Source organism: Notamacropus eugenii, chromosome 1, assembly GCF_028372415.1.
Source record: "Notamacropus eugenii isolate mMacEug1 chromosome 1, mMacEug1.pri_v2, whole genome shotgun sequence".
Taxonomy (NCBI): domain Eukaryota; kingdom Metazoa; phylum Chordata; class Mammalia; order Diprotodontia; family Macropodidae; genus Notamacropus; species Notamacropus eugenii.
The window spans coordinates 707,821,106-707,848,475 of NC_092872.1; the positions used below are offsets into that span (position 1 = coordinate 707,821,106).

At 40.4% G+C, this 27,370-nt stretch overlaps 1 protein-coding gene across 1 annotated transcript in view; it reads left to right on the forward strand.

Annotated features, from left to right (window-relative positions):
• Positions 1–1,562: 1,562 nt before the first annotated feature.
• Positions 1,563–27,370, forward strand: part of TCF25 (TCF25 ribosome quality control complex subunit) — a 38,923-nt gene continuing 13,115 nt past the window's right edge. Inside the window, exons 1-12 of the mRNA XM_072636389.1 lie at positions 1,563–1,937; positions 7,632–7,811; positions 10,537–10,611; positions 12,611–12,735; positions 14,544–14,609; positions 15,740–15,822; positions 17,454–17,584; positions 20,807–20,906; positions 22,841–22,934; positions 23,543–23,635; positions 23,954–24,059; positions 26,398–26,557. Coding sequence (XP_072492490.1) covers positions 1,737–1,937; positions 7,632–7,811; positions 10,537–10,611; positions 12,611–12,735; positions 14,544–14,609; positions 15,740–15,822; positions 17,454–17,584; positions 20,807–20,906; positions 22,841–22,934; positions 23,543–23,635; positions 23,954–24,059; positions 26,398–26,557 — 1,414 coding nt within the window. The 5' untranslated portion in view covers positions 1,563–1,736. The remainder of the gene's footprint in view (positions 1,938–7,631; positions 7,812–10,536; positions 10,612–12,610; positions 12,736–14,543; positions 14,610–15,739; positions 15,823–17,453; positions 17,585–20,806; positions 20,907–22,840; positions 22,935–23,542; positions 23,636–23,953; positions 24,060–26,397; positions 26,558–27,370) is intronic.

Genomic DNA, 27,370 nt, shown 5'->3' on the forward strand with positions numbered 1-27,370 from the left:
TTAAAATTACAAGTTGAATTTACTCTGAGATCTAATTACCCAATAGTGTGCCAGCATAGGCCCATAAGGAGTATAGAGCACATAGCAACACTGCGATTTGTTGGACCTTTGACAATTGAGGCTCCATTAATGTGACTGTTTTATCCAGATTAAAAATCTGGGGAGGTATTGCAACCATATAACAATGCTCATAATATTAATAGCTAGCATTTACATATTTCCTTATGGTTTTCAAAATTCCGTACATTATCCATTTTAATGGTGCAGGTTGGGTTGTTTTGTTTGTCCTTCGTTCTCGAAGAGGACCAGGACATCAGGGACATGATGACATGACTTGCAGTTGACTTTGTTTTGAGTGAGGGAGGGCTGTGCAAGGTCCTAAGCCATCTGGGTCCAGTGGCTGATATTCGTCAGGACAACTGGAGAAGGCCCAGGATGCAATGGGAGACCCTGACCCTTTTAGGCGAAGGTCTTTTCAGGTTCTCACTTTGAGTGAGATAAAGCCCATTCAATGAAATGACATCTTTAAGTAGGTACTCAAGGGATGGCCCCTTTAATAAAAAAAAAAATTAAACTGGGAGACTCTCAGAGCTCCTGGTCGAAAGAGAAACAGTTACTATTTAGTGTTAGTATTCACTCTGTGCCAGGAGTGTGAGGACCTATTTATTGTCCAATCTATGAGCTTCAGGGTGAACTGGGCTTAAGGCTTGTCTTTGAGAAAGAACTGTAGCAGTAAACCCCAAAGAAAAAAAGCAGCTTTTGGCCGTGGAAGTGTACCTTGCCCTGAGTAGAGCACCCCAGAAGAGGAGGAGAGAGGAGAGGAGAGGAGAGGAGAGGAAGGGGAGGGGAGAGGAGGCAAGGGGAGAGTGCAGGACACTATTAGGTGAAGGGACATGTATGCACTGAACATTTCATGTCACAGGGATTGTACCTATATACACATACATGATATATATACATATATGACATATTGTATATAGTCATAAATATACATTATTATTTATAACAGAATACCACTTTTTTTCTTCTTGTAACTCAGAAAAGATTACCTTTTTTGCCTTTTTCAAAGGATATGGTAGACAGTTGTTTTTTTTACTGTTTCCTTGTCCCGACTTCAGCTAATTTTTGGAAAAGGAGCAAACCTGTTACATTCTCAGGCATCTTTTATCTTTTTTTTTAACTTTTACAGGATTGAGCTCTGATGAGAATTGTTGTGATTTCCAAAGTGTCATGTTAAAAACAGAAAAACAAAAAAGCTTTGCAGTTCCATGTCCTCTTTTTTCCATTTTATGGCTGGCATTTGCAAACTGCTTTTACAAACATCTTATTTGATCCTCCCAACTAGGATACAATTCCGGCCCCCTCCAGCCCCCAGGCAGGCAGAGGTGAAGTGACTGGCCCAGGGTCACACAGCCAGGCAGCTCGAACTCAGGTCTAGGACTCGAAACCGCAATCCCTAAAGTAAGGATGGATGTCAGGGAATCTGAAAACGCTGCAGACAGCTAAGCACCGCCCCTGCCCTCGTCCTGAGCAGGCATTGGCTGCCAGCGCGGCCAATCTCCGGCGGGTTCAAAGCTCACGGGAGCCTAGGAGTAGGCGTGGCTGGCTTCTTTCTCGCCATCTAAGGGAAGCCGAGGCGGGCCCGCGGCTTACAGCGCGCACGCGCAGCGTCCTCCCCCGTCCCCGCCTCCGTGCGACAGTGCGCAAGCGCGGCGGGTCCGCGGCCGTTGGGTCTTATGTCGCGCCGGGCCCTCCGGAGGCTGCGGGGAGAACAGCGGGGCCAGGAGCCCCTGGAGCCCGGGGCCCTGCGCCTAGGCCTCGAGGATCGTGATGACGGCGGCGAGGAGGACGACGAGGAAGTGGGGCAGCTGTCGAGCGATCCTCGTCGGAGGAGGGGGAGGAGGGAGCGCCGCGCCATTAGCAACTTGTACGAGCTGGTGAGGAGCCGCCGAAGGGAGGGGCCGGAGGGGGAGGGGGAGAAGGAAGGAGGAAGGAGCGGGGAGGGGAAAGGGGGGAGTGGGGGGAAGGGGAAGCGAGGAGAGGGCGGGGCCGGAGGCGTCGGCGTGAGGGGCGGGGCCATGTCGGGGCCACGTCGGAGGCGTGGCAGGGGAGGAGTCCTCCGGGGCATTCCATCTCCCGCCCCCGCGTCTTTGCCTGGGACGCTCTCCTTCCTCCTCTCTAGCCTGTGGAATCTCTAGCCCCCCCTGAGAAGTTCAGCCCTCGTGATGCCCCCTTCCCGAGGCCTTTCCCCACAGGCTCTTCGGGGCTCTTAACCTGGAGTGCTGGGGGGGAGGGGAAAATGTGTGTGTATCTTTATCCATCTACCTGTCTATCTGTCTGTAGTTATCTCACTATATTTAAATGTATTTATAGGTCCCTGCATCTGCATAGATATCTGAATATATCTATATCTATAGATAGATGTCTGTATTTATAGATACCTATATCTAGACTTATCTATATAAGTTATATCTAGATTGACCTACATAAATACTTATATCCATACCTACATAGATACCTATCTATTTCATATTTAGATGTATCTCATAGATATCATTATCCAGATACATCAATATCTGTCTGTATTGATCTGTAGAAACGTTTCATTCTGTCCAAGTTTCTAGACCCCCGTAGATTCCAGGTTAAGAGAGAAAAAAATAGATAGCTGTAGTCAGTTTCCTTTGTAACCTCATAGATTTTATTTTACGCATTTAAAAATTTTATTCTGAGAAGGGGTGCTAGGTTTCTCCAACCTGCCAAAGGGCGATGCACACAAAAAAAGGATAACCCCTTCCTCAGTAGTGCTCCCTCTTTTTAAAATATTTACTTCTCTTTGTGCCCTTTATTTTCCCCATTAGAATGTCAGCTCTTTGAAAGCAGAGATTGTTTCTTTTTTAATCCCTCACTTCCTAACAGAGTGCTTTGTATATGTTGTAGGCACTGGGTCAGTTTTTTTTAGTTGAATAGGCTCTAGAGTTGGAAGAAACTAATCTAATCTGACATCCTCATTTTACAGATGAGGAAACTGAGGTCTATAGAAGGAAGGTGGACTAGATGATCCCTAGTGTCCCATGATCCTAAAATTGCTTGTCAGAGTCACCCAGGTAGGAAGTAGGAGGAGAGATTTGGGGAAGTGATATGGGGGAGGAGGAAGCGAGGGACCTCGTTCTTTCTTTTTCACCACTAAGTTTTATGGTGATGGTAGTTATGATCATAATATGTAATAACAGAAGGTAATAAGTATCCAAGTAATAAAAACTTATATTTATATAGTTCTTATATGGTTTATAGACTTAAGTAAATTATCCCATCTGATCTTTGTAACAACCCTGGGAGGTAAATAGTACAAGTACTCTTATTCCTACTTAACATATGAGGAAACTGAAGTGTTGTAGGAAATATTGGAGACATTGAAAGAGTTGGATTGAATAATATTTAAGCATCCTTCCATCTCTTAACATTTTGTAAATCTAGGAATCATAGAGAAAATCAGTTGATTTTGGGTTGGCAATTGGATGACAGTTGTGTTTGATCTGTCAGAGGGCATGCTTACAAGTGGTGGAGGCGAGGTGTTGTGCCAGCAACTGGGGATACCAAGACAAAAAGGAATAGAAGACTAGAGGTCATGTTAAAGGTGAAGAGTAGGGCTAGGATGAGCAAGAAAGAGGGAGAAATGAAAAAAGAGCTCAGGATCCAGGTGGGAGGACACTTGGTAATGATGAGCTCAAAGATGGAGGTCATAGGAGGTGAGGAGGCTGATGAACCAAATTAACAAAAAATCATGGGCCCCTTGTCAGATAAGGCCAGCAAGATTGTAAAATTGTAAAAATTAAGAAACAGAGTTGTCAAGGCACCATGATTGTGTTTTGAATTTTTTCAATTGCTTGAGTCCTGTGTTTTCATTGGTTTAGGACGGGGGTGGGGAACCCTGTGAGTCCTTGGTGTGCGATCTTTTGTCTGAGTTCAAGTTTTACCGAACAGATCCTTTATTAAGGGGATTTGTTCTGTGAAGTTTGGTTTCAGTAAAAGGGCCACGTTTGAGGACCTAGAGGGCCACATGTGGCCTCCAGGCTGCACATTCCCCACCTGTTTAGAAACTACAAGTGAGGAAGTTCCCTCTACCAATGCAACTCAGAAGCTGAAGGGTTAAATGACATAACTGGTTCACATAGGAAGGATTGGAGCCCTGGTCCTCCTGACACCTAGAGCCACTATACTTTTCTACCCCACTTCCACTCATAAAATGTGCTGTAGCCTCTGTGTCTGGTAAGGGTTCATTATCATTTCACATTTATTCAGTGCCTATAAGTGCTAGTGACTGGAGTCATAAAGAATAAAGCCAGTACATTCTCTACCTTCATGGAGGCTACGTTGCTTGGGGAGGGTTACAACATAGTCTAGGGAAATGTAAAAGAATTAGAGGAGAAGGTAGATAACACAGAATCATAATCAACAGGACTTGGCAGCTTCTTAGATATGAGAGTTGAGTCACACAAATTTATGGTCTTGGATGACTGAAAAGATGGTGCCATCAACAGAAAAGGGGGGAGTGTCTTGGGGGAAATAAATTGTTGTTTTGAATATAACAAGTTTGCTATGCCCATGGAAGGAAGGGAAGGAATTATTAAATGCTTACTGTGTGCCAGGCACTGTGCTAAGTACCGGGATACTAATATAAGCAAAAAGACAGTCCAGATGGAGATATCTAGCAGATGGTTAGTAATATGGGTCTAGATGTCCTACCATTACCATAAATTCAGCGTATTCCATAGTTGACTTTAGATCTTCTCCCCCAAATTGGCTTCTTCTCTTGCTTTGTTATTTCTGTTAGTGCCTTTACCATTTGTCCATTTATTATACTCAAAACCTTGGGGTTATACCTTGACTCTTCCCTCTCCTTCACTTGTAACAGTTGGTTTGAGTTTGATTCCCCCCTTGCAAAATCTCTGGCATCTGTCCTTCTTCTCTATCCCCATTGCTTCCACCCTTCTGCAGGCCCTCTCCACCAACTGTCTGGACCATTGCCACAGTCTTCTGTCTCCTGGGACTGCCAGGATGATCTTTTTCACACATTGGTCTGGTCACGTCTGTCTGTTCAGACATCTTCAGTATTGCCTGCAAAATAAAGGTCAAGCCAAAGGAACTTCCATTTTTCCATTGTGCACTTTTTGTAGCAATGAAACTGAACTCCCTCCATGCTTTCCAACATGTCTATGAGTGGTACAGCCTTCTTATTCTGGTCAATTCCCACCCATCCTTTAAAGCCCAACTCACATGCTCCGACCATGAAACCTAGACTGGTTTTCTCTTTTGGAAAAAGTTGTTGATTGTTTTGTTGCCTGCTCTCCTTTCCCCATCTCCCCCCATCAGTCCTCTAGAGTCAGTGATGGTCATTGTATTGGTGTGAATTCTGATGCGCTTTAGCCTTGTTTTCCTTCACGTTGTTATCTTTAGGGCTCTGGTTATTACACTCGACGTCAGTTCCCATTAGTCTTCTCAAATTTCTCTGGATTCTTCATAGTTTCTTACTTTACAGTAATAATAATATTCTATTTTTTATATACTACAGTTTGTTTAATCTTCCCTCTTTCAGTGAGCATCAGCTTTGCTTCCATTGTTCTGACCGCACTAGTGGTACTAATAATGTTAATGGTAGCTAACAATTTATGTAGCACTTACTATGTGCCAGCCACTGTGCTAAGCACTTTTACAGTCATTACCTCGTTTGATCCTCACAACAACCCTGGAGGGTAGGTGCTATTACGATCTCCCCTAGATGAGAAAACTGGCAGGCAGTGGTTAAGTGACTTGTCCAGGTCTCACAGCTAGTAAATTTCTGAGTCCAGATTTGAACTCGGGTCTTCCTGACTCCAGACCCAGTGCTTTATTCACTCTACCACCTAGCTGTCTAAATATTAGTACTTTATTATTTATCCCATCATTTCATTATTAATTATTATATTATTTGTGGAATTATTTTGTTGATATTTTATTTCAAAGGGAACCTTTCTGTAGGTAAGCTGGGTGTATGTGTACACACAGAGACATACTTTTTACTTATCCTTTTTCCCCTCCTTCTTTTCCCATTAGAAATGATCTTCCCCTAGGATTTCACATAGTACTTCTCTTTTGTAACTTCCTGATGCACTTTCCAGGTAATACTGGATCTTAGTTATCTGTGCATTTTAAACTTATCAGCTCCATAAAGGCAGAATCTCTGGTCTTAACTAAATATTGCATTTTCCCCAGCAACTAGCACGGTGATCTCTACCTAGTAGGTGCTCAATAAATCTTTTTTGAACAAATCTGAATAAATCAACAAAAGTATTGAGCATCCACATTAATAGAAAAAAGGAGAGCATATGAGTAATCCTCAAACACTACCTGTTAATCCAAAAATGTCTTTGGAATGCAAAGAAACAGTTGAAAACCTGCATATACATATTTGGGCATTAATCCCTTCTGTGTCAAACTGATCTCACATTAACTTGCCAGTAATGTTAATTCTCCAGGCCTGAGGTGAACAGGTTAAGAGGGAATACTAGAACTTCATATATATGCACTTATGTATGTGTGTAAATGTACTAGGTTGTGAAGAGCTTTAAATGTCCAACAGAGAAGTTCACGTTTGATCCTAAGTAATAGAAAGCTATTGGAATTTGTTGAGTGGTCAGATGTCACTTCTACTGGATTATCAAATATATTAAATCAAGAGTTTTTTATTGTTTTGTGCCTTGTGGCAGTCTGGTTAAGCCTATGGATCCCTTAGAATTATTGTCTTTAGATGCATAAAATACATAGGGTTACAAATCAGAACCTATTACATTGAAATAAAGTTAGCACTTTAAAAAAAAAGTTCACAAATTCCAGTTAATTTCCCTGTCCTTGTATGAAGATGTGAGTTGCTGTTGCTGTGAAGAATTTGTCAGCTTGTAATAACATCTCTGGTGATAGTACTTTCTGAATTTTTGTAGTCTGGTTCTTGTCAACAATCATTGCATCAAAAAGCACTTATTAAAGTGCTTGCTTTGTTTGGGCCACTATTCTCTGCCCTAGGGATGCAAACAAAAAGCTAAACCAACCCTGTGTCCAGGGAGTTTGAGGATAACCCCAAGTTTTTGAACTTCAGTGACTAAAAGAATGTTGGTGCCCTTAAAGTATTAGGTAAGTTTGGAAGAGGGAAAGATAATTCTTTTGACTCAAAACTGTTATAGCAGCTGCTTATTGGGGTATTCTTCAAGAAAATCACCTCCTCCTGCTGCAATGATGTAACAGATCAGAATGTCTGCAGAAAATTATGTCTACAATGCAGATTTCCAAAATTCTTATTTTTAATCTACAGCTTTTGCCTGCATTCATTTACTGAAGTATCCAATAGAAATCGTTCATGTTGTCTACATTTTTATGGTACACATTACTGTTATTTAAGCTCCAAATACTTGAAGCTTAAGTTTCCTTCCCATCCCAAGAGACGACTTTGAAAGTAGCTTATGTTTTCTATTCTGTTGTTTAACATATAGCTTAGTATCTCTAACTGTGGCCCAAACCCATCATTTTTTTCACTCAATAGGATTACAATGCAATCATTTCTTCCAAGACTTTTGGAATTTATTTTCTTTTCACTGACACAGATAACCAGTGAAGAACCTGAGGATGAACTTTTATCCAAAGCAAGGGGAGATGATTACAGACTGAAGGTACAAGAAGGTGCAGAGAATTACGGAGACACTAAGAATGGAGAACTAGAGGTCATCCAGGAAAGAGATGGAGAAGGTCTTTCACATGAGAACCAGGCAACAACTAGTTCACAGGTATTGGAGAATGAATAACAGTTTTTCTTTATAGGACATGATCTTTCCCACTTGCTGAAAGGAAGGTCAAGGTATAGTAGATTGGAAACTAGGAATCATATAGCCTAGTTAGTCAACTAGCATTTCTTAAGTACCTACTATGTGCTAGGCTGTGTTTCAAGTGCTGAAGCTACAGAGAAAAGGAAAAGACAGTCCCTTCTGTCAAGGAGCTTGCAGTCTGGAGAGCGACAACAAGCAAACAACTAGGTACAAACATGATACTGACAGGATACATTGGAAGTTGTCTCAAAAGGATGGCACTAAGATTAATGAGGATTAGGAAGACCTTTTTGCAGAAAATGGGACTTTAGCTGACACCTCAAGGAAGCCAGGAGGCAGAGACTAGGAATGGGAGAGTTACAGGTGTGGAGACAGGGATAGAGAGACAACCAGTGAAAGGACTTGGAGTTGGGAAATAGAGGCCAGAGTCAGTGGATCACAGAACTTTTCAAAGGGGGTAAAGTGTAAAGTATGAGGGGGCCCAGGTTATAAAGCGATCTGGGTGACAAACAGAAGATTTTATGTTTGATCCTGGAGGTAAGAGTTGATTGAACGGGGGATGATACAGTTAGACCAAAATGTGATGTTTTAGGGAGATCAGTTTGACAGCATAATGTAGAGTGAACTGAAGTGGGGAGACTTGAACAAGGGAAGCCAGCCATCATGCTAATGTAATAGTCCAAGAAAGAGGTGAGGAAGGCCTACACCAGGGTGGCAGCAGTGTCAAAGGAGAAAAGAGGGGTGTAGATAAGAGATGTTATGAGGTGGAAATGACATTGATTGGATAGGGGAGATGGGAGAGCTAGGAGTTGAGGATGGTAGTACCCTTGATTGTAATAGAGAAGTTAGGAAGAAGGGAGGGTTTGGGAATATACGTAATGAGTTCAGTTTTGTATATGTTGTGTTTAAGATGTCTGTAAGACATCTCAAGATACCTGCTAGGCAATTGAAAATGTGAGACTGGAGGTCAGCAGAGAGGTTAGGGCTAGGTAAGTAGATCTGAGACTTGTGTATAAGTATGATAATTGATAAAAAAAAAAACTATCATCTTATGCACGAGTCTCGTAATTGATAATGAAAATTGAAATCATGAGAGCCAATGAGGTCGCCAAGTGGAATAGTATAGAGGGAGAAAAGAACTTAGGTCAGAACCTTAGGGGATCCCCACTGTTAGCAGACATGACTTGGATAACGATTAGCAGAGGAGGCAGAAACAGTGGTCAGATAGGTAAGAGGGGAACCAGGAAAAAGCAGTGTCACAAAAACCAACAGAGAAACCAAAGAGAAGAAGATGATCAGCAGTTTCAGAGGTTGCAGAGAGGTCACAAAGGCTGCGGATTAAGAAAACGACATTAGATTTGGCGATTAGGAGATCATTAGTAACTTTGGAGGGAGCAGTCTTAGTTGAATGATGAGACCAGAAACCAGACTGCAAAGAGATAAGAGAGTGAGAAGAAAGAAGTGGAGACATCTGTTGTAGATGGCCTTCTCAAGCAGTTTAACCACAAAAGAAAAGGAATAGGATAGTAGCTAATGGGGGTGGAAGGATCAAGGCAGGATTTTTTGAGGATGGGGGAGACATTTTTTGCTTTTTCAGTTTTCAGTTACAAATTCTCTCCCTCTCTCCACCCCTTCTGTGACCCATTGTGATGGTAAGAAATATTCCTGTTATATATATGAAATCATGCAAAACATAATGTATGTACTAGCCGTGTCCAACACTGCTTTTCAAGGGGTTCTTGAAAACTTTGATTCCTATTTGATATTTATATACTTTTCCATTAGTATTAAAGAGGAGGCAGCCTTTCAGGTAGTATACTTTAGTAGTAGGACCCCTTAAATATTTTCCTTATCTCTCTGGGTCTCTTTCCCTCTTCTGTATTTGGACACCTCTTCCTTAAGGATGGATTCCCTCTGTATATGTTTAACAGTAATTTATTTGGGGATTCCTAATTAATGTTGAGTGACTTTTGTAGTACTGTACTCTTGGGAGTGGGGAGAGAGTTATGGGCCACCTCCTCAGGCCTCTACAAAGTTTTGTCTTTTGGAAATGCTTTTTTGTTTTGAAAATGGTAATAGTGTTTTCTTTTTCCAGTTACATATAAAGAAAGTTTTCAGCATTCACTTTTATAAGATTTTGAGTTCCAGACTTTTTTCTCCCTCCTTCCCTTCCCCCCCTCCCCAAGATGGCATATAATCTGATAATAGGTTATATATGTACAATAATATTAAACATACCAGAAATGCTTTTTTAGCTATGCACTGGACTGAATTCTTGGCTCTGATACTCTTTTGTGTGTTTGAAAATGTTCAGGTTGGTTGTGTATTTCATAGTGCCTAACCACTGCATTCTCTTGTTTTTGAAAGAGTTTCTAGAAAGCCTCTTAAAAGGGGGAAAGCTCACCCAAGTTGCCTTCTCTCTCTTTCTTTTCTCCCCTAGTCTCTTTACTCCTATATTTATTTTTTCTTAAGCATATTCCCATTTGGGGACTTGGGAGCAGAGATGGGAAGCCTCCTCATACCATATCATCTGTCATTCAGTTTTGTGCCCAGATCAACCTGTCCGTAATCTCCTCAGAAATTGTAATCCTGCTTCTTTATTGATGTGACAGAGCCCTTTCTTACCTTGTTTAGTGCACTGGCTCCTTATCTTTTTCTGTGGATCACAGTGTTCTTCTTTTGACAGGCTAATCTGAATAACAAGTCACGGAAGAAAAAGAAGAAGAAGAAAAATAAGAAAACCACAATAGGAGAAACTCCGGTATGTTAGAGTCAAAGCTTGTGTGTAGTTTTGTCATTAATTTTTGTTTCCCTTCTATCCCTTCTGGCTGTTATTTAAAGGAGTTTTGAAAACATTGATTCCCATTTCTTTTTCTCAGCAAAATTTAGTGCTTACTGTGTGCCAAGCACTATGCTAAAAATTTAAAAAAAGGCAAAAACACTATTCCTTCTGTCCAGGGGTTTACACAGACAACAGTGTACCTATAAGATGTGTATGAAATAGTTGGAAATTTCTCTCAGAGGGAAGGTTGGGAGTGTGAGGGCTGAACCAGGAAAGCCCTTCTGTGGAAGATGAAAGTTGAGCTAAGTCCTGAGGGAAAGTAGAGAAACCAAGGAGGTGGTGATGAGGAGAGAGAGAGAGACGTCCAGGCATGGGGGACCTTCAGAGAATAAATATATCAGATGATGGGGTAGTGTCTGCAAAGAATGTCAAAAAGACCAGTAGAGCATGTGCAGGGGTGGGAGAGGGGAAAGGATGAGGAAAAGGACCAAGATTGTGAAGGCTTTAGAAGCCAAATAGGATTTTCTGTTGGGCCTTAGAAGTGACAGGGAGCTCCTGGATTTTATTGAGTGTGTCAGAACTGTATTATAGAAAGTCTTTTTGGCAGCTGAGTGGAGAGGGGCCAGCTTTGGGGCAAGGCATGAGGCAAGGAGATCCACCTATCACAGTAATCGACTTGTGAGGGGTGAGGTGAGTGATAGGAAAGGAAAGATTGAGCAGACATGGTGAAGGTGGTAATGACATATGTCTATACTCTATATAAGTGGAAAAAAAACGTTTCCTATACTCTGTGTAGAGAAGAAGTTGGGATGACGCTGATGAATGTGAATGATATGAGCCTTCCCTAGGGGGAAAGGCTGCACAGTGATGGTGGAGCAGAAGGCTGGTCATGGCATTGGGAAGCAGGGAGTGTGTGCAAAAGAACAGGCAGTGGGCAGAGGTTGGCCACGTCACAATTTGAGCAGTAGCAAGCCAGGGTTCAGTGGGTGGCAGAGGAGGGAAGATGGTTAATTATTAAGCATGTATGCATTCCACAGGGCACAGTAGAAAGGGATGAGCAAATCTGGAGTGTGGGGCATTTGGGGGTGGGGCTGAGGGAAGGGAGATAGTGTTTGGGGAGCAAGCAGTAGGGGGTTGAGAAACAGGTTTTATACTTCAGCACCCTGGGGTTCAGAATCACTGAATTGGGGAGAGTTGAGGAATGGTCCAAGCACAGTATCAGGGGGCAGGTGATTCACCTGTTCAGGGCCCTCCCTTGAGGTTCAGCCTCCTAGCAGGCGGTGGTGATACGTCTGGTGAGGCTCAGGAGACCTGCTTTGCAGGGTCAGGAAGAGGTGAAGGTATGACATGGGGGAGTCTAGACCGGAAGCACGAGCTAGCTTGTGTCTCTTCTGGGAAGTGTCCATGGAGCACTGGGGAAGTCTCAAGCCCTGGACCCCAGGCTGAGCCCCCATTAGTAGTATAATTTAGATAATTCAAAACAGAAAAAAAGATTGCTTTTGAAAGTTTGCTCTCCTCCTTGTTTCATGTGTTTCCTTTGTAAAATCAACAATCCTCTTACTCTACTGCTTTTTTTCTTTTCCAGTCTGTATTATACAACAATTTACAAGCCAGTTCGCTAGTATTGATAGTTCCTATGAACTGTACACCTCCTATTGTTTACTGTTTTATTAACTTGGTGATTCAGTAGTAAGTGGAAATAATAATTTGTTTGTGTTCAGTTTATTGTCAACAAATATATTTCAGATTAATGCCCTTGACCCGTGGGATTCTAGGAATGATTCACTTTTCTCCTGGCATTACAATTTTAATTTTATGTTTGCTTAGTCAAAATCCCAGAGCTGGTTCTTCCTCTTTAAAAAACAAACAGAAAACAAAAATGCTTGATAACTAATCTGTTGAATGGTTCTGAGTGGTAGAGTTTAGATTAGAGTTACTTTAATGGTTCGTCTATCTTGAATCTTTTTGGTGCTTTCAGGAAGATGATGGTCTGGAAGATATTGACAGCATTTTAGAGAAAATTGAAGTTACCAATGGTCTATCAAATCAGACTCATAGCAGTGTCATCATGGAGAGTCGACCTCTTCTCTATGTTGAACACAGGTAATAGACTAATGGTGGAGTTGCGTTTTTTTTTTCCAGATAGACTTTGCTATATAACATACAGTCCATCTGTTCTAGCAGGGAAATAATTCCTTGCCGAGTGTTAGATTTATTTTCTTTAACTCTTCAAGATGTTTCTTGAAAGATGTTACTATAAAATGTGGTCCTTTGTTTCAGATCAAATTAACCAACGGTTCGTCTTTTAGGTAGAAATAAATTCCTCATTCTAAAAACCTAGTGGCAGAGAGGGAAAACTAAATCACATGACTCTTAATTTCCAGCTTTTTCTGATGTACTCACTCTAATAGGAAAACATATAGTTAACCACATGTTTGGGGTGAGTACCTGTTTCATTTGCACTTTTATGAGTTAGCAAACCTCTTTGTTGGGTAATTCCTACAGTTACTCTTTAGTTCAGAGTATCTGAAAAACCTCTAGGCTGTGACCATTAGTGGCTCTGGTGGCTTTTCTAGAACTGAGGAGGTTTGGATGGTCCCATATGGTATAGGGGAAAGAACCCTGAACTGGAACTTAAGATCTTATTATCAAGCCCTGGTTCTGCCATTGACTAAGTTGTGTGGACTTGAGCCTTCTTTACCGGAGTGGTTTTGATTATAGTTATTTTTCTAAGTACTTTTTTTAAAATTAGAATATTGTTGGTATCACTGGTTTTTACATCACCTGTATTTCCCACTCAGTTCTTCCAAAGTCCTCTTCCCAGAGAGTTATCCCTTATTACAAAGAATAAAGAAGAGAAGACAATTAGGCAAAACTAACCAATACATCCCCAAAGTCTGCCATCATATGCAGCATTCTACATCCCTCCCACCTTTACCCCTCTGCAAGGAAGTCAGGGAGATAGCACCACATATCTCTTCTTTGGGGCCAACCTTAGGCATTATAATTTCACAGCATTTCATTTTTTTTTTTTATACCTTTTGTGATGTCACAGTTTTTTGAGGGGGTTCAGGGGATCCCTTTCCTGTAGCTTAAACCTTTCCTTGAAACAAAAGTAATTGAGCAAAAACATCTTCAGCCCTTTTTAACTCTTAATATACCAGTTACATCTCATTTGCCTTCATGAATTTCCTTCTGCTTTCCCTAGGCATTCTCTCTCACCTCCTTCTGTCTTGGTGCACATCCTCCTGCCTTCCTCTCCCCTGCTCTCTTTTCAAGGGAAGAAGTTGGAACATTGTTGTTGTTTGGCCCGACTGCCTTGTCCTCTCTGAACTGTAGGTCCATAGCTTATTCCTGCAGCCACTACAGGGCATTCTGCATACAGGTGGAGGTGCAAATAGCTGGTTTAACTTGTAGAGGTGTGCACGCTGTTACTGATCTTTGGACGGTGCTTGGATACAGAGCTCTGCTCTCCTCTTCCCTTATTTTCCCATCTTTCCAGCTTTGGGTAGATGGGTTTGTTTAGCTCACTCTTGTTAATCTTATTTAACACTTTGTCCTGCTACTCTTTTAAAGATGTGGAACACATGTTTAACAGTTGGACAAGTGAGGAGAGGAGAGGAACATGTATCTGCAGGTCACATACCTCCACAACACAATGCAAGTACTGTAGAAGCTGTCATTCTGCTGTTTCCCCTGAAGCATGTGCCTAGCCTGACTACATGGCTGGCCCTGCAGAGGGCAGTAGCTCAGAATTTAAAGTGAACAGGGATCACTGACTGTTGACGGTTTGTCAGCTAACACCACGATTCTCACTGCTCCGTTGTTGTTTGGAGTTTAGGGATAAAAAAAATTCTCAGTTGTAGAAAAATTCCATTTTTGTTGGTTGTGTTTTATTTCTAATTCTCTAGACACTTGAATCCAGAGACAGAGTTGAAAAGATATTTTGGAGCTCGAGCTGTCCTTGGAGATCAGAGGTGAGAGCAAAGCTTGATATGAACTGAACTCCTTTAGTAGTTTTTAAAACAAATATTGACAAGAAATCCTAGTAGTCCAGAAGTATGCTAAGGACACCAAGGAATAGTGTTTCTCTTCATTAATTTTGGAAAAGTAAGTTAAGTTATAGAAAGTTGTTGAAATCTTTGGTGTTAGTATATGAAAGTCCTTAGAAGAAGATGGACTTTGCCCTACACTTCTTTTTGAAGTGGAAATGTGTTTCTGTGTCACTCATCTTTCATTATTTTTTCCCAACTCATGTTCTTAGATTCAGTGTTGACTTATTAGTGCCTATTAGGCATTCTAAGACTTGATGATCATGGCAACCTAAATCTGATGCCTAATCTAGTATTAACCTGTCATCAGTAAAGCACAAAGCGCAACATGAAGACAGAACTAGTCTTGATTTATTTACTTAAACCTTAGGAGTGCTGGCAGTTTGAGATTAGATTTAGACCAAAGATGGTTTAAAAAAATGAGTAGGAAATCACATCCCAGGTGAAATTTTTTGGTGAAATATTGAACAAGGCAAATGCTACAGGGTGTTTCAAAAGTCTTAGTTCAGGATCAGCCTTAATTGCTTATCTAACACAGCTTTAATATCTTAAAACTGTACCAGAATTTTTGGGGTACCCTATATTTTATGGTGCTAGAGGAAGCCAGATCATTCAGGAAATCGAATCATGTTTAGATCAGAAAGAACCTCAGAGATCATATAGTGTACCCTCATTTTACAGATGAGGAAACAGACCTACAGGGGTGAAGTGACTTACCCCAGGTCACCCAGACAGTCAGAGAACAGAGCTGGCCTTTGAGCCCAGATTCTTTTTCTCATTCCGGGCTCTTTGCTCAACACTTGGCTTCTGTAATGTTTGGTGTCAATGATTTAACCTCTTAAAACAACTGGGGATTTTGTTCCTACTTCTAAGCCTTAAAACACTGTTATCAGTTTTTAAGAGAAAGTCTACAGTGACCACAAAGCTTTGTATCTATAATGTTGCAACTTGTAGTGTGGACGACTTCATAATTTTTTACGTATTCCCCAGTGACTAGATAACTGAAAGAATTTGTCCCCACAGATAAAACATGTTCTACATTTTTTAATCCACAGACCTCGGCAGAGACAGCGTCAGTACCACCGAAGCACATGGCTGACCACTCCAAAGAGCACTTGGCCCCGCTATAGCAAAACAGGTTGGGGCTTCATCAGGTTATGGTCATGGGTATCTTATGCCAGCTGTGGTGATTGTCAGTGTCATTGCATGTCTTTTCTTTGGGGCCATGCTTATTCTGTGTAATTTTGCAACATTCATGCAGGATGCTTTCATGTGCATTATCCCATTTGATCTTCATAGCAGCCCTTTGAGTTTGGCAGGAATCATTATTCCTGTTTTATAGGGAAGGAAATAGACTCATTTAAGTAATTTTCTAGTGGGCAAATAGCTAGTAATGGAGAGTGCTGGAACTAGCACCCAGCTTTTCTTGTCCAGGGTTTTTTCTACCGTATCAGGCTGTGGAGTGGTGGGGTTTGTGTGGAGGTGGGGAGGTCCTTGATGTTTTTTGCCAACAGATACATTAGTGTTTGAGAATAAAGCTATGCTGGGTATATAGCTATTAAATTTAGTAGCTTTCAAAGCACAAATTTTGGGTTAACCTCTGTATTAAAACGTTTGAGATACCCTGCATATTTACTTTTCCAAATACTACCTGAAACAAGGTTTTATTTTTAAAAATTAACCTTTGGAATTTTGGAGCATAGGAATCAATTTAGTTTTTAAGCCATTTGATAATACAGTGCATTTAACAGGACTATATAGGAGATTCATGTCCATGTTTATCCCTAAGTCAAGTTATGTCTGTGGGCAGTTTGTAGGTTTTCTTCCCATTTATCATATCCTGCATGCTTCTCACATTCTTATAAAAAAAACATCTTTTGTGAACTGCAGGCAGTACCTATAGTATTTGGATAGTTATTTGGTCATTGTGGTGTCTATGTAACAGTGTGTCTTGTGTTAAGATGTCTAAGCAGGGCATCACTTGGGAGGAGATGAGGTTAAAAACTACCAGGTTTCACAAGGGCAAAGCCAAAGCTGAATTTTTTCAGGGTGATCAGAAGAATTAGCATTTCTAAGTACCAGCTGACAGTTTAATTTGCTTATGGAAATTGAGCTGTTGACCCCTATCCAACACTGTCCTGGATAGAACTGGAGAGAATGAGGTGCCTTGTCCTCTCCTTACTAAAAAAAATCCAAAAAACACCTAAAACTCATGTAACTCCACCATCAAACCTATCAACCCAAGGCAAAGAGGATGGTTGGTACTGCCTGTGCAACATTCCCATCCTCCAGCAACCTTGCACACATTGTTTCTAAGGCAATCTAGTGCCATTAGTTTTATATTCTGGTTTCTGAATCAGGTCCATTTACTATATTTCAGAATATTACCACTAGTGTTTGTTTTTTTCTAAAGCAGTGTATGTATATGTAAGGGAGTAAATTATTCTGTAGATCTTGACTAAACTAGTTTAAATTTTTTGGTGGTGTTTGAGGAAGGAATTTAGCTCTAATTTTTATATTTTGTTTAAAACAAGCATTAAAACCCTGGGATTTGAGAGTTTAGAGTTGAGAATACAGATTAATAGAAGTTCTGCCAATAGATTTTAAATCTTCAAGAAAAAGTAGGCCTCATTAGTTTTTACTGATCATAACACTATTCCTTATTGCTGAATTAATACATATAACTTTGTGAGTGTTTGAGATATTATAACTCTGTTGAAACTGGTTAGGATTGGCTTGGTTCACTGATAGAATTTTCACTAATTCTAGGTATTACAATGCGAGTGCTGGAATCAAAGAGGGGAGTTCAGCACTTCACATTTGAACACCACCGAGAGTACCAGCAGGTGCAGTTCCAGTTCTTAAATGCAGTGGAGTCCATGGACCCAAATAATATTGTGGTATGTTTTGAGGAGAGTGTCAACTTGAATGTACAGTCCATTCTATTGGGCCGTGTCCTGTTGTGGTAACACCCTTCCCCCATGGCCAAAGGGAAGAAAGTAGAGGACAAGCTTTCAAGCCAGTATGAGAAATAAGAAAGCTCCTTTGTGTGAGTCTTTTCAGCTGAGGAAATGGGAAATGATTATATAAAGAAGTGTGAGATGACCTTTAAAGACAGGGTTTAATTAACTACCAGCTGTTCTATTTTTAAATCTTTTTCTTTGAAAGAAAGCAAAGTTATTAGCATTTTAGTAGAACAACTTCAGCATTGAAGTTTTATGAAACATGTCCAGTTTTCTTAAATTTGATAGGAAAATTTGAGACTCAGTATTGAAGTTGAAGTGATATAGATACATTGTTTAGAGTCTGAAGTATTACAAAACCCAGATGAACAACAAACTTCTTACAGTCTGAGGCCTATATCATTGCTAAAGATAGACCTTTTTACAACATTTCTTTTCTAGATGGGTCTTATAAACTGATTAGTGTTAGGTAGGACTCTTGAAGCAGAATTGATTGAAATTGAAAGTATGCCCTTCTTTCTCTCCATCACATGACCGGTTATCATGTTGGTAAACACTAGCGGAGAACCTTGCTTGTAGTGCAGGCATGCCAGTGAGAAATTAAGCCTGGTTTTAAGAACTCTTTGATGTCCATTTGGCTCCAAGCTCCAGAGGAGCTCCTGGAAATGAATCTACCTACATACTCTGATCCATTGGTGGGGTATCTGCAACCTCCAGGCCATGTGTGGCCTTCTGGGTCCTTGGGTGAAGGTCTTTTGACTGAGTCCAAGTTTTACAGAACAAACCTTTTATTAAGGGGATTTGTTCTGTGAAGTTTGAATTTAGTTGAAGGTCCATACTTGAGGAACTAGAGGGCCACATGTGGTCTGGAGGTCACAGGTTCCCTATCCCTGCTCTGACCCCAAAGTTGGTCCAGATCTTTTCAGTGGAAACCTTGTGAATTTAGTATTTTTGATGACATGAGAATCCCGAATAAACTACTCCAGAGGGGACAAGTTTCAGAAGGTTCAGAAAAAGGATTGGTAGAATCCCATGGACAGATATTTTACAAAAGAAGTCTGAAGGGATGGGATTCTCTTGAGAACGAAAGTATTTAAAAATGTAATGAAAAATAATTTTGATGAGGAAATGGAGCTGTATGAAGAAACTAATGTGATGTATAGGTAACACAGTTTCGATTTTTTAAAAGGTGCAGAAGATAGAGGCAAAGGCAGGTAGTAGAAGATGATTCTAAAATCCTGGAATAATTTTGTGACAATAGTGTCAGGAACACTATAGCTCAGAATAAGGTGAGGCTGTCAAGGAAAGCTAAGGACAACAAAGGTTGGAGTGGGGAAGGAATAAATTTAAACCTTATATTGGGAATAAAAGAATATAGGAGGGTAAGGTATAGGTCCAGGGTTGATGGAACAGTCATAATTGACAACAGGAAGAAGATGGAGCTTGCTAACTTTTATTTTACTAAGAAGAAAGATCTTTGGATTAGAAAAGAGAAAACGGCTGATAGGAACTCGATACCCACAAGAAATGCTTAGATAGTAAGAGAGGACTTAAATGCCTTTGTTAATTCACATGAGTGAGCCTAGAAAGACACCACACCTGCTGAAAGAACTGACCATTGTGTTACTGATCCACTGTAGGTAAGAGATCTTGGAAAGGTGCATAAGGACTGGAGAAGCTTAAGTTTTGATCCAGTTTTTTAAAAAGGGAAGAGAATAAATAGGGTCTATAGAGTAGAGGCTCTTGAGCCGGATTTTTGTTTTGTGGCAAAATTTTACTACTTACCATGAAAAGGAAACATGAAGCAACAGCATGGCTTCATTAGAACAGGTCAGGCCCTTCTATCTTTGTTTCCTTTTTTGGCAGGGTTGCTAGCTGGTATGTCAAGGTGGTGCCATAGGGAGAGTTTACTTGGATTTTAGCCAAGTCTTGTGGAAAAGCTGGAGCAGTGGGGCTAAAAGACAGCACAATTAGGCGAATTCAGAGCAGGCTGAATGGCTGGACCATAGAGCAGCTTAAACGGCTTGACTTTTAGCTTGGAGAAGGACTTCAGTAAAGGCTTCCAGAGAGTTGTTGTTGACCCTGTGCTGGTTAACAGAAAAGAGACAGCACTAGGGGGAATAGCTAACACACTGAATGATAGATTCATGGGCTAAGAAAATCTTGACAGGTTGCAATTTTGCACCGACAAAGTCTTAAAGAAGTTTAATAAGAACAAAGTGAATTTTACATTTGGATTAAAAAATCAACTTCACAAAAACAAGTAGGGGAGATACAGTGAACTAGGAATTTGAAAAAGATGTGTGTTTTAATGCACTGAAAGTTCAGTATGAAACAGTGGTGGGATATGACAGCCAAAAAGGCCAATATAATCTTTGGTGGCATTTTGAGACACAGTGTCCGGGATCAAGAGAGTGATAGTTCTGTGATCAGATCATATCTGTAATGATGTGTTCAGCTCCGAGCACTGTGTTTTAGGAGGGATGTTATCTGATAAACTGGAAAGCATCCAGAGGAGGGTAATCAGTTTGTGGTGAAGGGCCTTGAAAGGGTAGCATGTGAAGATCATTTGGAGGACCTCGGGATGCTTGGTCTCAAGAAGAGATTTATTTGAAAGATGTTAGCTTTATTCAGATATTTGAAAAACTGTTAGATAGAAAAGGTATGAAACTGTTTTCTTGGCCCCAAAGGTTAGAAGTAGCAGTGGGTTACAGAGCTCTCCAGAGATGGAAAGGTGTGCCTCTGGAGTTAAGCTGTTCCCCCATGATAGAGGTCGTCAGGCAGAAATTGGATGACCGCTTGTTGGATATGTTGAAGAAGGGAATCTTGTTCAGATGTGGAATGGCCTAGATTGCCTTTGTACTTCCTTCCCACTTGGAGGTGCTGTGGTTACCCTCCAATACCAGGGCAGGACACCAAGTCTTCTGGCATATATAAGCTCAGGTAAATGATGGAGAGATGAGAAGTACCAGGTATTTTTTGAGTTCCAAATGAATTCCCTTATGTGAGAAAGTTTAAACATGCTGTAAAAAAATATGAATCTATTGAGTGCTTTCGTATTATTTGTGTGCTCAAACACTTACTTTCCAAAGAACAGTTGCATTAAGTGGTGTGTTTTTGATACCATTGTCAACCATCTCTTTTTCCCTTTATTTTCAGCTTCTTCTCCAGGGAAACCCTTATCACATAGACTCACTGCTTCAGCTCAGTGATGTGTGTCGACTCCAGGAGGATCAGGAGATGGCTCGTGATCTTATAGGTAAAATTTAGCAACAACTGGGACAGCTGTCATCTTATGGGGGCAGAGGAAGATTGTAAGTTTTTATTCCTAATTTGGTGTGCAAGAAATCCATCTCTTTCCTCTTTTAAGAATATTTTAGTGGCAAGAGAAGTGGTTTCTAAAGTGGTTTTGTCAGATGGCACGCAGTACTGATTATTTTTGCCAAGATGGAACAACAGGATAAGGTAGCCTTGTTCTTACATCCTGAGCTAATAGTTATTAGCACTTTAGGTAAAATCATTGAATCAAATAAAATATTCCTTAAACTATTCTGTCAGTCTCTCAAGTTGTCACCCTATATCTAACTTCCCTTTACTGCCAGATTCCTAAAAAATAGTTTTTACTCATTGCGTCTACTCGTCCCCCTTCTCTTTTGAACTCCATGTAATCTGGCTTACATTCCCACCTTTCTACTGAGCCAACTCTTTCAAAGGTTATTTGTGATCTTTTCACTGCCGAATTCCAAGCTCCTCTTTCAATCTTCATCTTCACTGAAACTTTTGACACCTGTTACCACCCATACCTTGTGGGTAAGTTTTTCTTTCTTGGCACATGTGACATTGCTCTCTTGATTGTCCTCCCACCTGTTTGACTATTCCTTTTCAGTCTCGTTGGCTTGATTAGCAGGCATCTCATACCCCACAACCATGGGTATGTTGCCTATGGCTCTGTCCTTGACAATTCTCTCTTTTTTTTTTTTCCAGTGATCTTGTTTATTCTAATGGACTTGGTTATTATCTGTATGTAGGTGACTCCCAAATTTCTTTATGCAACCCCTAATATCTCTCCTTTGCCTCCAGCCCCGTATCTCAGTACCATCTCTGCTTTGCTATCCTATCAGCAACTCAGATTCATTATGTCCATCATTTTTTCTCCTAAACATTCCCTTCCTTTGGACTTCCTGTTTCTGTTGAGAGTACCACTATCTTCTCCTTAGACACACACACACCCAATCTGTTACCACAGCCTGTTCAGCCTTCACAAATTGTCTTCATATCCATTTCCTTCTGATTACTCACGTAACCTCCATCTTAGTTCAGGCTTTCCTTTCTCTTTTTGGAATTGTTGTAATAACTCCTAAATGATTTTCCTGTCTCCAGTATCTACCCTTTTCCAATCCATCCTCTGCACAGCTTTGAAAATAATCTTCCCTGAAGCATAGGTCAGTTTGTATCTCAACAACTTTCATTGGCTTTCTTTTGCTCCCAGAATAAAAGGCAAACTCCTTGGCCTGGCATTAAAAGCCCTCCATGCTCTGGCACCTCCCTAACTCTCCAGATTTGGAACACAGCATTCTAACCAAACTGGAACACTAGCTGTTTCCTTAATCCTGGAGTCTCTGTCCAGTCACATGACAGTCTTTTGTGCCTGGGATGCACTTCTTCCTCCTTTCCACCTGTCAGAATCCTTTCTTCCAGCTCAGTTATAATGTCAAGTCTACCAGGAAGCCTCCTCTTATCCCTTACGTAGCCAGTGTTTTTCTCCCTCCTCAGTATTACTTATCATTGAATAAGAGTAGAAAAACTATTCCACTTAAATTGTCCATGTTTTCTCCAGTTAAGCTCCTTGATAACTGGCGCTGTTTCCTTTTACCTTTGCAGCACCTCGCACAGTGCTTTTGCACAAAGCAGTGACTTAACAGATGTTAAATTGAATTTAAGTTTGATTGACTTAGTCATACCAAGGGAATTTCATCACTGGGTGATGATAAAATGAGTACCAAAGAAGACCTGTCTTAGAGTCAGGGGATCTCGATTTTCTATCTCCTGTTTATACATTCTGCTAGCTTGCAGAATTATGTGTGTGCCTGCGTGTGCGTGTGTGTGTAGTGAATTAACCTCTGCTACATAGGACATTTTAATTTGATGAACGTGATGAAAATGGCTCCTAAACAGCATTTCTCTCCTTTTTAGAGAGAGCTTTGTACAGTTTGGAATGCGCATTTCATCCTTTGTTTAGTCTCACCAGTGGAACTTGCAGACTAGATTATCGCAGAACTGAGAACAGGTTAGTGACTTGCCATTTGTGTTTTGATTTTTGTTCCTCAAACTTAGATGCAGAGATCTCTGCATCTCTACATCATGAAGGTCTGTTAGCATATTCATCAACTACAAGTTGTGAAGGAAGCAGAGTGTGTATCTGTCCTATTATGTAGTGTATTCACATGAAGTTCTGGCAGAACTGCTCCCTATATTAAACATAGCACCCATTCTGCTAGAACCAAAATAAAGGTCAGTATTAGATAAGTAACCAGTGATTTTCCTCACTTACACTTTTAAATTCTGGAGTAGAGACTAATAAGGAAAAAAGAATGAATTTTTTGAGGGTCAGAAATCAGAATCTTATGTCCCATTGTATAATATAATATAAAGTCTGTAACTTGCTTTACCCTACACATGTGAAATATTGAATACTTAACAATTTTTGTATCCTTGAAAATTTTAACTGCCTTTTCACATGCATTATCTCATCTGATCTTCACAACAGCACTGTAAAGTAAGCGGAGCCACATATACTATCCCTGTTTTTTTAGATGGAAACTGAGGTTTAGGATACTTGTTATATGGCCAAAATTTCAATAAAACTCTATCTGCATAACCTGTTTCTTTATCTAGAGCTTTCTACCTGGTTCTCTTCAAGCACATGATGTTCCTAGAGAGGAGAGGTTGTCCCCGAACAGCCCTGGAATTCTGTAAACTTATCCTAAGGTAAATGTCTGTTACTAGATTCCATAAGCTACTTTGCTGCGACAACTGAGGCTACTACATCTGGCTGTTAGCGGCTCAGTCCATAGAGAGGCATATGCCAGTCTGCAAGGCCATTCGTGTCATGAGCCATCCTGTGTCTTCAGCACAACTGTACAGTGATCTGTTCATTTCAGACGGTTGAAGGAACTCCCCCTGCTAAGGAGGAGCTGAATAATTGTATGTTGTGAGTTTTGTTGCAACTGTAACTTAATTTCTTGTGCCGAGATCGTAACAGCTTCTTTCTTTTGTCCTTCTGCCCACTTTCCCTTCTCTTGGAAGCCTCGATCCAGACAATGACCCCCTCTGCTTGTTGCTGATTATTGATTTGCTGGCATTACGAGCCAGGGATTATGGGTTCCTAATACGTATGTTCCAGGAATGGGAGGTGAGTTGTGAGAATTTTTGAATCACAGAATTTTAGTACTTGAAGGGACTTTCAAGGTCATCTAGTTAAATCCCATGAATCAGGCATTCTTGACACATGGTCATTCTAGCCTGTACTTTGACATTGTGATGGTCAGGGAATTCACTCACTCTTAAAATAATTAATTCCATTTTTGAAAAGCCCTAAGTGCTTGAAAGTTATTCCTCATGTTGAGTGAAAATTATGTATATTGTACTGTGATTTCTTTTTAACGAAGTCGAAGTTCTCTGCAACACCACAGAATTAAATCTAATCCAACTGTTTGATTATGTGTATGGGAAGACTGGTATCATATCTCTCTTAAACTTTGCTTCTCTGATTAATCATCTCCAGTGCCTTTAAGTACCCTTCATAAGACATGCTTTCCAATTCCTTTACCATCCTGATTACCTGCCCAGGCATACTTCATTTTGTCAGTACTCCTGAAAGTGTGGAGCCTGGGAAGAACTGCAGTGCTTTGAGTGATTTCTGACTTAAGCACAGTATAGTGAAGATAATCTCTCCCTTGTTCTGGACTCCACTTATTAAAATAAAACCTAAGATCACATTAATCCTTTTCATACCCTCATTTTTGATGACCATTGATTAAAATGTATTAATTATTTCTAAAACAATTTAAATTCCCTTTTTAAAAACTTACCAACAAACATAAACATTCCACAGTGCAAAGGGCACATTAATTCTTTTTCACAGGAACTGCTGTCCCATCCTGTGCTAAATAGAATTGATCCTTCAAACTCAGAACTTCATATTTTCACTCTAAGTTTTGTCTTGTTAAATTCAGTCCATTCTTTTAGTCCTTCAGAATCTTTTTAAGTCTGTTAGACAACATATTGGTTATGGTTTTGCTAAGTATGTCTTCCTCAAGTGAAAAGATGTGATCACATCCTCCTATCTAAGGGATTTGTCTTTCTCTTCTCTTTTCTTCCTTCTATCTTCCTCTCTTCTTCCCTCCTTAAAATTCTCTTTTCTTTTCCTGAGCAGCTGAATTGTCAAGAACTGACCTAGATTCTCAATTTAGGCAGTAGATGAGGCAGCATTATGTGATAGCTGGAGGGCTGGGTCTGGAATCAGGAGGAGCCTGAGTTCACATCCCATCATGAACAAATCACTTCCCATCTCTGAGCCTCAGTTTCCTGTTCTGTAAAATGAAGGTGATAATCATACTTATAGGGTACTTTTTGGAAAATAATGTGCTGTTAGTTTTTGTCATTGTAGTTGTTAAGCCTGCAGAGTGCTTCTCCATGCCTTTTAACCAGTCTTCTCCATCTCCTCACACTCCTCCAGATTTCTCTAGGCTCCCTAGTATTATTAGGCTTTGCAGATGTTTCTAGTGCCTTTAGTTCTGGGGAGTGGAGCATGAGAATCGTAGCTGATTTTGAAGTTAGAAGGAACTTTAGATGCATTTAGTTCATCTCCCTGAAGCATTAATTATAACAGCCCATTTTGAAAGGTTATCCATATCATCTCCAGTGATGGGAACTTGATTACCTCTTAAAGCAGCTCATACCTTTTTGTTAATAGCTTTTATTGGTAGGAAAGTTTTTTATATATTGAATGAAAATATGCCTCCCTATAGTTACTTCTAGGGCCAGACAGAACGAACCTGATCCTTGTAAACAACTTCTCAAATGTTTGAGGACAGTGATCATATCTTTCCTTAGTTTTTTTCCCAAACTTTAATAGTCCCAGTTCTTCCAACCAGAATTTAGTTGGCTAGTTGGAAATTCTCTCACATCCTAGTCATCTTTCTCTGAATGCATTGCTGCTTAACAGTGCTTTTCCTAAAATGTGTTGCTGAGAGCTGGACAGTTTAATAGTGCATTTGTGTCTCAGAACCGAGTCATGGGAGTTATGACCTCTCTCATTCTGAATACTAGATATTTTTTAATGCAGCCTAAGTTTGCATTGACATTTTTAGCATCCATAGCATGCCAATGACTTGGAGAGTGCTTGCATTTTAGTCTAAGAACTTTCTATGTGAACTGCAGTCTGGCCATGTCTCCCCTCTCCTGTATTTGTATAAATCATTTTTTCCGTACCTAGTTGCAGGATATTTTATCTGTTAAATTTTACCTTGTTGAATTTGACCCCTTATCCCAGTTAGAGGCTTTGGCCTAAGTGGCAAACATTTTCATCATAAAAGTGGACTGGCAAAGTGTTTTTGTTAGCCAATGGGGATTCCTTACCTATGTCTGCTGGAGAGGCTGATCCACAATAGCATAACATACTATTGGCTTAGCAAGTATTTATCTTCACCTCCTTCAAGTCAAAAATCTCATTTCTTTATCATTTATAGAGTCATCGAAACTTGTCCCAGCTCCCAAATTTTGCTTTCTCTGTTCCACTGGCATATTTTCTTCTCAGTCAGCAAGATGATCTCCCAGAGGTTGAACTGAGTTCTGCAAGGGAGAATGCATCTCGCCTAATCCAGCAGGCACTCATCATGTTCCCTGGCGGTAAGTCTGGTAGCTCTTTGGTAGGCAGCAGAGAGCCACACTGGAAGCTCAGCTTGCTAGTCAGGAAACCCCAAGTAGAGTTCCTGTGCAAAAAACAAACATATCTGCTTAATGCCTTAGAGGCAAACCACTCCCCTGGCTTATTGGGTGCAACATTAAGCTAGTACCTCCTGAGCTCTGAAATCATAGGAAAGAAGCATGTGCAGAGTTTTTTATTCTTTTGAGTCATGTCATTATTTAAAATGAAAGTGGCTTGGTTTTCTAAGCATGATCATAGTCCTCAGCAGTGCAGCTTGTCTTTAATAGAGTATGAGATCCTCTTCAATTAATTTTTTTTCAGTCAAACATTTTTCCCCTCCTTCACACCTCCCTGTCCTTCCCATTGGAAAAAAAGAAAAACAAAACCCTTGTAACAAATATGCATGGTCAAGCAAAACCAATTCCCAAACTGGCCATGTCCAAAAATGTGTCCCATCCTGCATGTGTCATTCATCTCCACTCTGTCAGGAAGTAGATGGCATTCTTCATCATCAGTCTTCCAGAATCATGGTTGATCATTGCATTCGCCAGAATCTTTGTCTTTAAACACTGTTCATTTTTATAATGTTGTTAGAGTATAAATTGTTCTGATTTTACTCACTTCATTATGTATCAGTTCTGTCCCCATTTATCATTTCTTACTTCATGGTAATATTCCATTACATTCATCTGCCATGATATGTCCAGCCATTCCCCAGTTGACAAGCATCCTCATAGTTTTTAATTCTTTGCCATCACAAAAATAGCTACTATAAATATAAGATATTTTCCTCT